Source organism: Argopecten irradians, chromosome 2 (assembly GCF_041381155.1).
Source record: "Argopecten irradians isolate NY chromosome 2, Ai_NY, whole genome shotgun sequence".
NCBI classification, from domain to species: Eukaryota; Metazoa; Mollusca; class Bivalvia; order Pectinida; family Pectinidae; genus Argopecten; species Argopecten irradians.
The window spans coordinates 72543753-72556341 of record NC_091135.1 but is presented as its reverse complement, the minus strand read 5'-3'; the positions used below and the strand labels follow the sequence as shown (position 1 = coordinate 72556341).

At 41.2% G+C, this 12589-nt stretch overlaps 1 protein-coding gene across 1 annotated transcript in view; it reads left to right on the top strand.

Moving 5' to 3' along the window:
• LOC138316844 (rhophilin-1-like) overlaps positions 1-12589 on the top strand; it is a 71292-nt gene that overhangs the window by 22255 nt on the left and 36448 nt on the right. The window contains exons 7-8 of the mRNA XM_069258499.1: positions 5665-5773; positions 9858-10007. Of these exons, the coding sequence (XP_069114600.1) occupies positions 5665-5773; positions 9858-10007 (259 nt within the window). The remainder of the gene's footprint in view (positions 1-5664; positions 5774-9857; positions 10008-12589) is intronic.

Here is a 12589-nt window from a genome sequence, read left to right as displayed (position 1 = left end):
AGGTGTTTGACTTTCTACCACTTCCTGTTCACCACTTGCTTCAGTGGTTAAGGTGTCTGACTTTCTACCACTTCCTGTTCACCACTTGCTTCAGTGGTTAAGGTGTTTGACTTTCTACCACTTCCTGTTCACCACTTGCTTCAGTGGTTAAGGTGTTTGACTTTCTACCACTTCCTGTTCACCACTTGCTTCAGTGGTTAAGGTGTCTGACTTTCTACCACTTCCTGTTCACCACTTGCTTCAGTGGTTAAGGTGTCTGACTTTCTACCACTTCCTGTTCACCACTTGCTTCAGTGGTTAAGGTGTTTGACTTTCTACCACTTCCTGTTCACCACTTGCTTCAGTGGTTAAGGTGTCTGACTTTCTACCACTTCCTGTTCACCACTTGCTTCAGTGGTTAAAGTGTCTGATTTTCTACCATTTCCTGTTCACCACTTGCTTCAGTGGTTAAGGTGTCTGACTTTCTACCACTTCCTGTTCACCACTTGCTTCAGTGGTTAAGGTGTCTGACTTTCTACCACTTCCTGTTCATCACTTGCTTCAGTGGTTAAGGTGTCTGACTTTCTACCACTTCCCGTCACCACTTGCTTCAATGGTTAAGGTGTCTGACTTTCTACCATTTCCTGTTCACCACTTGCTTCAGTGGTAAAGGTGTCTGACTTTCTACCACTTCCTGTTCACCACTTGCTTCAGTGGTTAAAGTGTCTGACTTTCTACCACTTCCTGTTCACCACTTGCTTCAGTGGTTAAGGTGTCTGACTTTCTACCACTTCCTGTTCACCACTTGCTTCAGTGGTTAAGGAGCCTGACTTTCTACCACTTCCCGTCACCACTTGCTTCAGTGGTTAAGGTGTCTGACTTTCTACCACTTCCTGTTCACCACTTGCTTCAGTGGTTAAGGTGTCTGACTTTCTACCACTTCCCGTCACCACTTGCTTCAATGGTTAAGGTGTCTGACTTTCTACCATTTCCTGTTCACCACTTGCTTCAGTGGTAAAGGTGTCTGACTTTCTACCACTTCCTGTTCACCACTTGCTTCAATGGTTAAGGTGTCTGACTTTCTACCATTTCCTGTTCACCACTTGCTTCAGTGGTAAAGGTGTATGACTTTCTACCACTTCCTGTTCACCACTTGCTTCAGTGGTTAAGGTGTCTGACTTTCTACCACTTCCTGTTCACCACTTGCTTCAGTGGTTAAGGTGTCTGACTTTCTACCACTTCCTGTCACCACTTGCTTCAGTGGTTAAGGTATTTAAAATTTCTACCACTTCCTGTTCACCACTTGCTTGTGGTTAAGGTGTCTGACTTTCTACCACTTCCTGTTCACCACTTGCTTCAGTGGTTAAGGAGCCTGACTTTCTACCACTTCCCGTCACCACTTGCTTCAGTGGTTAAGGTGTCTGACTTTCTACCACTTCCTGTTCACCACTTGCTTCAGTGGTTAAGGTGTCTGACTTTCTACCACTTCCCGTCACCACTTGCTTCAATGGTTAAGGTGTCTGACTTTCTACCATTTCCTGTTCACCACTTGCTTCAGTGGTAAAGGTGTCTGACTTTCTACCACTTCCTGTTCACCACTTGCTTCAATGGTTAAGGTGTCTGACTTTCTACCATTTCCTGTTCACCACTTGCTTCAGTGGTAAAGGTGTATGACTTTCTACCACTTCCTGTTCACCACTTGCTTCAGTGGTTAAGGTGTCTGACTTTCTACCACTTCCTGTTCACCACTTGCTTCAGTGGTTAAGGTGTCTGACTTTCTACCACTTCCCGTCACCACTTGCTTCAGTGGTTAAGGTATTTAAAATTTCTACCACTTCCTGTTCACCACTTGCTTCAGTGGTTAAGGTGTCTGACTTTCTACCACTTCCTGTTCACCACTTGCTTCAGTGGTAAAGGTGTATGACTTTCTACCACTTCCTGTTCACCACTTGCTTCAGTGGTTAAGGTGTCTGACTTTCTACCACTTCCCGTCACCACTTGCTTCAGTGGTTAAGGTGTCTGACTTTCTACCACTTCCCGTCACCACTTGCTTCAATGGTTAAGGTGTCTGACTTTCTACAACTTCCTGTTCACCACTTGCTTCAGTGGTTAAGGTGTCTGACTTTCTACCACTTCCTGTTAACCACATGCTTCAGTGGTTAAGGTGTTTGACTTTCTACCACTTCCTGTTCACCACTTGCTTCAGTGGTTAAAGTGTCTGATTTTCTACCATTTCCTGTTCACCACTTGCTTCAGTGGTTAAGGTGTCTGACTTTCTACCACTTCCTGTTCACCACTTGCTTCAGTGGTTAAGGTGTCTGACTTTCTACCACTTCCTGTTCACCACTTGCTTCAGTGGTTAAGGTGTCTGACTTTCTACCACTTCCCGTCACCACTTGCTTCAATGGTTAAGGTGTCTGACTTTCTACCATTTCCTGTTCACCACTTGCTTCAGTGGTAAAGGTGTCTGACTTTCTACCACTTCCTGTTCACCACTTGCTTCAGTGGTTAAAGTGTCTGACTTTCTACCACTTCCTGTTCACCACTTGCTTCAGTGGTTAAGGTGTCTGACTTTCTACCACTTCCTGTTCACCACTTGCTTCAGTGGTTAAGGAGCCTGACTTTCTTCCACTTCCCGTCACCACTTGCTTCAGTGGTTAAGGTGTCTGACTTTCTACCACTTCCTGTTCACCACTTGCTTCAGTGGTTAAGGTGTTTGACTTTCTACCACTTCCTGTTCACCACTTGCTTCAATGGTTAAGGTGTCTGACTTTCTACCATTTCCTGTTCACCACTTGCTTCAGTGGTAAAGGTGTATGACTTTCTACCACTTCCTGTTCACCACTTGCTTCAGTGGTTAAGGTGTCTGACTTTCTACCACTTCCTGTTCACCACTTGCTTCAGTGGTTAAGGTGTCTGACTTTCTACCACTTCCCGTCACCACTTGCTTCAGTGGTTAAGGTATTTAAAATTTCTACCACTTCCTGTTCACCACTTGCTTCAGTGGTTAAGGTGTCTGACTTTCTACCACTTCCTGTTCATCACTTGCTTCAGTGGTTAAGGTGTCTGACTTTCTACCACTTCCTGTTCACCACTTGCTTCAGTGGTTAAGGTGTCTGACTTTCTACCACTTCCCGTCACCACTTGCTTCAGTGGTTAAGGTGTCTGACTTTCTACCACTTCCCGTCACCACTTGCTTTAGTGGTTAAGGTATTTAAAATTTCTACCACTTCCTGTTCACCACTTGCTTCAGTGGTTAAGGTGTCTGACTTTCTACCACTTCCTGTTCACCACTTGCTTCAGTGGTTAAGGAGTCTGACTTTCTACCACTTCCCGTCACCACTTGCTTCAGTGGTTAAGGTATTTGAAATTTCTACCACTTACTGTTCGCTACATGCTTCAGTGGTTAATGTGTGTAATATTTGTGTAATAACCTTGAAAAAAGGTTGATGGTCGTTAAACGTTATCATGTTATACCTCCATAATACAGCCTGAATAAGTGGCTAATGATAATGTGTGTTTTTGTGTGACTAGGTATGACTCACTGATATAATGTGTGTTTTTGTGTGACTAGGTATGACTCACTGATATAATGTATGTTTTTGTGTGACTAGGTATGACTCACTGATATAATGTGTGTTTTTGTGTGACTAGGTATGACTCACTGATATAATGTGTGTTTTGTGTGACTAGGTATGACTCACTGATATAATGTGTGTTTTTGTGTGACTAGGTATGACTCACTGATATAATGTGTGTTTTTTGTGTGACTAGGTATGACTCACTGATATAATGTGTGTTTTGTGTGGCTAGGTATGACTCACTGATATAATGTGTGTTTATGTGTGACTAGGTATGACTCACTGATATGATGTGTTTTTTTGTTTGACTAGATATGACTTACTGATATAATGTGTGCCTAGGTATGACTCACTGATATAATGTATGTTTGTGTGTGACTAGGTATAACTTACTGATATAATGTGTATTTTTGTGTGACTAGGTATGAGTCACTGATATAATGTGTGTTTTTGTGTGACTCAAAGACCGGACAGAAGTATTCGGACAAACGAGTCGTGATATATACCGCTAATTTTCGCGCGGCGCTTCAAAATCGGAATAAATCCAGTTTGGCGGCTTGGTTCGCGTCATCATATACGTCATCGGAAAGATGACGTCATGCGTAATGTTGTGGCGGTAAAAATAAATTACGTCTTCTGCTGACGGAATCGCAGGAATTCACGGAAATAACATGGGTCGTCGTGGTAAAGAAGTGACATCAGGCTTAAGAAAAGCGGTCGTAGCGATGATAGAAGGTGGGATAAAACAAACAATTGTTGCAGATAGGTTAGGCATACCAAAATCTACAATTTCTGATATTTGGAAACGATATGTGAGACGAGGAAACATTGAAAATACACATCGATGTGGAAGGGCGCCATATTTGACAGATCGGGACCAGAGAAGGCTCTTAAAAGTTGTGCGCGGAAATAGGAGAAAAACGTTGGATGAAGTAACAGCAGAATTAAATGACTACAGGAACACTGTAAATGATGTACAGGTTAGTAGTAAAACGATTGACCGGAATTTAAAAAATCAGGGATACCGTAGAAGGGTAGTGAAGAAAACCATGGTCGTGCGTGAAGTCAATTTGAGGAAACGTGTGACATTTTGCTTTGATAAAAGAAATCTGACTGTAGAAAACTATTGGAAAGATGTTATTTTTTCTGATGAAAGTCAAATCGTGATCGGTAATGACAACAGAATTTTTATATGGAGGCGACAAGACGAGGCATACCGGCCAGCCTGCATCTGTCCGCGGTCACACCGGAAACTTTCCGTGATGATTTGGGGGTGTATTACCCATCATGGAGTTGGTACTGTTTGCAGTGTAAATGGAACCATCAATTCACTAAAATATATTGAAATTTTGGAAGAGAATTTGTGGCCAGTTATAGCGAGACACTTCGCAAACCAAAAATACATTTTTCAACAGGACAATGCTCCGGTTCACAAGGCTCGTGTTGTGTCTGAATATTTTACAAACCATGGTATTCCAGTTTTAGAATGGCCCCCACAAAGTCCTGATTTAAATATCATCGAAAATGTGTGGTTAAAACTTAAAATACGACTAAAAACAGTGGTCAACAACATCACTAATCAAACAGAACTTTTTGATGCAATACAAATCATCTGGCAAGGCATTAATGTAGAATACATTCAAGGTTTATACCAATCGATTCCCGATCGTCTGAAGGAAGTACGAAAGTCCAAGGGTCAGATCACCAAATATTAGGTAAGTATCACAACACATATATTTTTTATAAAGAGTTTTATTTTCCTAGCGAGATGTACACATGACGTTACGCGGCCATTTTGTCCGAATACTTCTGTCCGGTCTCTGTAAGTATGACTTACTGGTATAATGTGTGTTTTTGTGTGACTAGGTATGACTCACTGATATAATGTGTGTTTTTGTGTGACTAGGTATGACTCACTGATATAATGTGTGTTTTTGTGTGACTAGGTATGACTCACTGATATAATGTGTGTTTTTGTGTGACTAGGTATGACTCACTGATATAATGTGTGTTTTGTGTGACTAGGTATGACTCACTGATATAATGTGTGTTTTTGTGTGATTAGGTATGACTCACTGATATAATGTGTGTTTTGTGTGACAAGGTATGACTCACTGACCGGTGTACCTAATACTCAGAAGACCATGGGCTTTGAGAAAGGCAGTGTTCTCTTCAATATTGCAGCTTTACATACTCAGATTGGCTGTAAAGAGGTGAGTTAATGAGATTATCATCAAGTAATTAGTGATGCTCGGATCAAGATTAGACCTTATTTTTCAGCTAAGCTATTTAGTTAAAATTAGATATTTTCATATGGAAATCTAGTAATTTTAAGGTAATTAATAACCTTAACTTATTCAGCATACTCCTGTCTGTTTAATGTTTGATTCTGGGATATAGGATTGTGTCAAAATCCTGTGTTCTCCATGTAAATGAAAATTAATTAGACAGTAAAAGAAATGATGATGTTTTTCTTAAGATACACCATACATTGTATCAGGTGGAAGCAGTACCCCTTCCTAAGATACACCGTACCTTGTATCAGGTGGAAGCAGTACCCCTTCCTAAGATACACCGTACATTCTATCACGTGGAAGCAGTACAACTTCCTAAGATACACCGTACATTCTTTTAGGTGGAAGCAGTACCCCTTCCTAAGATACACCAGACATTGTATCAGGTGGAAGCAGTACCCCTTCCTAAGATACACAGTACATTGTATCAGGTGGAAGCAGTACCCCTTCCTAAGATACACCGTACATTGTATCAGGTGGAAGCAGTACCCCTTCCTAAGATACACTGTACATTCTATCAGGTGGAAGCAGTACCCCTTCCTAAGATACACCGTACATTGTATCAGGTGGAAGCAGTACCCCTTCCTAAGATACACTGTACATTGTATCAGGTGGAAGCAGTACCCCTTCCTAAGATACACCGTACATTGTATCAGGTGGAAGCAGTACCCCTTAATAAAGCGTACATTCTATCAGGTGGAAGCAGTACCCCTTCCTAAGATACACCGTACATTCTATCAGGTGGAAGCAGTACCCCTTCCTAAGATACACCGTACATTGTTTTAGGAGGAAGCAGTACCCCTTCCTAAGATACACTGTACATTCTATCAGGTGGAAGCAGTACCCCTTCCTTAGATACACCATACATTGTATCAGGTGGACGCAGTACCCCTTCCTAAGATACACCGTACATTGTATCAGCTGGAAGCAGTACCCCTTCCTAAGATACACCATACCTTGTATCAGGTGTAAGCAGTACCCCTTCCTAAGATACACCGTACATTGTATCAGGTGGAAGCAGTACCCCTTCCTAAGATACACCATACATTGTATCAGGTGGAAGCAATACCCCTTCCTAAGATACACCAGACATTGTATTAGGTAGAAGCAGTACCCCTTCCTAAGATACACCACACATTGTATCAGGTGGAAGCAGTACCCCTTCCTAAGATACACCGTACATTGTATCAGGTGGAAGCAGTACCCCTTCCTAAGATACACCGTACATTCTATCAGGTTGAAGCAGTACCCCTTCCTAAGATACACCATACATTGTATCAGGTGGAAGCAGTACCCCTTCCTAAGATACACCATACATTGTATCAGGTGGAAGCAGTACCCCTTCCTAAGATACACCATACATTGTATCAGGTGGAAGCAGTACCCCTTCCTAAGATACACCAGACATTGTATCAGGTGGAAGCAGTACCCCTTCCTAAGATACACCACACATTGCATCAGGTGGAAGCAGTACCCCTTCCTAAGATACACCACACATTGCATCAGGTGGAAGCAGTACCCCTTCCTAAGATACACCGTACATTGCATCAGGTGGAAGTAGTACCCCTTCCTAAGATACACCACACATTGTATCAGGTGGAAGCAGTACCCCTTCCTAAGATACACCATACATTGTATCAGGTGGAAGCAGTACTCCTTCCTAAGATACACCATACCTTGTATCAGGTGTAAGCAGTACCCCTTCCTAAGATACACCGTACATTGTATCAGCTGGAAGCAGTACCCCTTCCTAAGATACACCATACCTTGTATCAGGTGTAAGCAGTACCCCTTCCTAAGATACACCGTACATTGTATCAGGTGGAAGCAAAACCCCTTCCTAAGATACACCAGACATTGTATTAGGTAGAAGCAGTACCCCTTCCTAAGATACACCATACATTGTATCAGGTGGAAGCAGTACCCCTTCCTAAGATACACCAGACATTCTATCAGGTGGAAGCAGTACCCCTTCCTAAGATACACCATACATTGCATCAGGTGGAAGCAGTACCCCTTCCTAAGATACACCACACATTGCATCAGGTGGAAGCAGTACCCCTTCCTAAGATACACCACACATTGCATCAGGTGGAAGCAGTACCCCTTCCTAAGATACACCGTACATTGCATCAGGTGGAAGTAGTACCCCTTCCTAAGATACACCACACATTGTATCAGGTGGAAGCAGTACCCCTTCCTAAGATACACCGTACATTGTATCAGGTGGAAGCAGTACCCCTTCCTAAGATACACCGTACATTCTATCAGGTTGAAGCAGTACCCCTTCCTAAGATACACCATACATTGTATCAGGTGGAAGCAGTACCCCTTCCTAAGATACACCATACATTGTATCAGGTGGAAGCAGTACTCCTTCCTAAGATACACCATACCTTGTATCAGGTGTAAGCAGTACCCCTTCCTAAGATACACCGTACATTCTATCAGATGGAAGCAGTACCCCTTCCTAAGATACACCATACATTGTATCAGGTGGAAGCAGTACCCCTTCCTAAGATACACCATACATTGTATCAGGTGGAAGCAGTACCCCTTCCTAAGATACACCGTACATTCTATCAGATTTAAGCAGTACCCCTTCCTAAGATACACCATACATTGTATCAGGTGGAAGCAGTACCCCTTCCTAAGTTACACCATACATTGTATCAGGTGGAAGCAGTATCCCTTCCTAAGATACACCATACATTGTATCAGGTGAAAGCAGTACCCCTTCCTAAGATACACCATACATTGTATCAGGTGGAAGCAGTACCCCTTCCTAAGATACACCACACATTGCATCAGATGGAAGCAGTACCCCTTCCTATGATACACCACACATTGCATCAGGTGGAAGCAGTACCCCTTCCTAAGATACACCGTACATTGCATCAGGTGGAAGCAGTTCCCCTTCCTAAGATACACCGTTCATTGTATCAGGTGGAAGCAGTACCCCTTCCTAAGATACACCGTTCATTGTATCAGGTGGAAGCAGTACCCCTTCCTAAGATACACCGTTCATTCTATCAGGTGGAAGCATTACCCCTTCCTAAGATACACCATACATTGTATCAGGTGGAAGCAGTACCCTTTCCTAAGATACACCATACATTGTATCAGGTGGAAGCAGTACTCCTTCCTAAGATACACCATACCTTGTATCAGGTGTAAGCAGTACCCCTTCCTAAGATACACCGTACATTGATATCAGATGGAGGCAGTACCCCTTCCTAAGATGCACCATACATTGTATCAGGTGGAAGCAGTACCCCTTCCTAAGATACACCATACATTGTATCAGGTGGAAGCAGTACCCCTTCCTAAGATACACCAGACATTGTATCAGGTGGAAGCAGTACCCCTTCCTAAGATACACCATACATTGCATCAGGTGGAAGCAGTACCCCTTCCTAAGATACACCAGACATTGTATCAGGTGTAAGCAGTACCCCTTCCTAAGATACACCATACCTTGTATCAGGTGTAAGCAGTACCCCTTCCTAAGATACACCATTCATTGTATCAGGTGGAAGCAGTACCCCTTCCTAAGATACACCATACCTTGTATCAGGTGGAAGCAGTACCCCTTCCTAAGATACACCACACATTGCATCAGGTGGAAGCAGTACCCCTTCCTAAGATACACCACACATTGGATCAGGTGGAAGCAGTACCCCTTCCTAAGATACACCGTACATTGCATCAGGTGGAAGTAGTACCCCTTCCTAAGATACACCACACATTGTATCAGGTGGAAGCAGTACCCCTTCCTAAGATACACCATACATTGTATCAGGTGGAAGCAGTACCCCTCCCTAAGATACACCATACCTTGTATCAGGTGTAAGCAGTACCCCTTCCTAAGATACACCATACATTGCATCAGGTGGAAGCAGTACCCCTTCTTAAGATATACCATACCTTGTATCAGGTGGAAGCAGTACCCCTTCCTACTAGTGTAAGTCAAGTTGTGATGTACAGTTTTTTGGTGTTTCAGGACCGAACCAATGCTACAGGCTTACAGTATGCCATCAATAGTTTCCAGAAGGCTGCAGGCACATTTAGATACCTACACAACCACTTCTCTAACGCCCCTAGTATGGATATGCAACCACAGACACTGACCATGATGGTTCAACTTATGATGGTAAAAAATCTTTCAATTCCACCTAATTTTATCGCTAAAAAGCAAAAACATTAGTAATTGTATTGACCTGTTATGTTAAATATAAAAGTAATAGGCATACATCTGTGTAAAGCATATACATACATCTCCTATAAAGAATAGACATACATCTCCTATAAAGCATAGACATACATCTCCTATAAAGCATAGCCATACATCTCCTATAAAGTATAGGCATACATCTCCTATAAAGCATAGACATACATCTCCTATAAAGTATAGGCATACATCTCCTATAAAGCATAGACATACATCTCCTATACAGCATAGACATACATCTCTATAAAGCATAGCCATACATCTCCTATAAAGCAGAGCCATACATCTCCTATAAAGCATAGACATACATCTCCTTTAAAGCATAGACATACATCTCCTATAAAGCATAGACATACATCTCCTATAAAGCATAGACATACATCTCCTATAAAGTATAGGCATACATCTCCTATACAGCATAGACATACATCTCTATAAAGCATAGCCATACATCTCCTATAAAGCATAGCCATACATCTCCTATAAAGTATAGGCATACATCTCCTATAAAGCATAGACATACATCTCCTATAAAGTATAGGCATACATCTCCTATAAAGCATAGACATACATCTCCTATAAAGTATAGGCATACATCTCTATAAAGCATAGCCATACATCTCCTATAAAGCATAGACATACATCTCCTATAAAGTATAGGCATACATCTCCTATAAAGTATAGGCATACATCTCCTATAAAGCATAGCCATACATCTCCTATACAGCATAGACATACATCTCTATAAAGCATAGACATACATCTCTATAAAGCATAGCCATACATCTCCTATAAAGCATAGCCATACATCTTCTATAAATCATAGCCATACATTTCCTATAAAGCATAGACATACATCTCCTATAAAGTATAGGCATACATCTCCTATAAAGTATAGGCATACATCTCCTATAAAGCATAGCCATACATCTCCTATACAGCATAGACATACATCTCTATAAAGCATAGACATACATCTCTATAAAGCATAGCCATACATCTCCTATAAAGCATAGCCATACATCTTCTATAAATCATAGCCATACATTTCCTATAAAGCATAGACATACATCTCCTATAAAGTATAGGCATACATCTCTATAAAGCATAGCCATACATCTCCTATAAAGCATAGACATACATCTCCTATAAAGCATAGACATACATCTCCTATAAAGCATAGACATACATCTCCTATAAAGCATAGACATACATCTCCTATAAAGTATAGGCATACATCTCCTATAAAGCATAGACATACATCTCCTATAAAGCATAGACATACATCTCCTATAAAGCATAGCCATACATCTCCTATAAAGTATAGGCATACATCTCCTATAAAGCATAGCCATACATCTCCTATTAAGCATAGCCATACATCTCCTATTAAGCGTAGCCATACATCTCCTATAAAGCATAGCCATACATCTCCTATAAAGCATAGCCATACATCTCCTATAAAGCATAGCCATACATCTTCTATAAATCATAGCCATACATTTCCTATAAAGCATAGACATACATCTTTTATGAAGCATAGACATACATCTCCTATAAAGCATAGACATACATCTCCTATAAAGCATAGCTATACATCTTCCATAAAGCATAGCCATACATCTATATAAAGCCTAGCCATACATCTCCTATAAAGCGTAGGCATACATCTATAATGCATGGCCATACATCTTCTATAAAGCATTGCCATACATCTGCTATAAATCATTACAATACATCTCTATAAAGCATAGCCATACATCTCCTATAAGGCATAGGCATACATCTATAAAGGGTAGGCATACATATGCTATAATGTGAAGTGATACATCTGCTTAAAGAATAGTGTATACATACATATCATATAAAAGGTAGGCATACATCTTTAAAACGTAGGCATACATCTATAAAGGGTAGGCATACATCTACAAAGGGTTGGCATACATCTATAAAGGGTAGGCATACATCTATAAAACGTAGGCATGCATCTATAAAATGTAGGCATGCATCTATAAAGGGTAGGCATACATCTGTTAAGGGTAGGCATACATCTGTTAAGGGTAGGCATACATCTATAAAACGTAGGCATACATCTATAAAGGGTAGGCATACATCTATAACGGGTAGGCATACATCTATAAAGGGTAGGCATACATCTATAAAACGTAGGCATGCATCTATAAAGGGTAGGCATACATCTATAAAGGGTAGGCATACATCTATAAAGGGTAGGCATACATCTATAAAGGTAGGCATACATCTATAAAGGGTTGGCATACATCTATAAAGGGTAGGCATACATCTATAAAGGGTAGGCATACATCTTTAAAGGTAGGCATACATCTATAAAGGGTTGGCATACATCTATAAAGGGTAGGCATACATCTATAAAGGGTAGACATACATCTATAAAACGTAGACATACATCTATAAAGGGTAGGCATACATCTATAAAGGGTAGGCATACATCTATAAAGGGTAGACATACATCTATAAAACGTAGG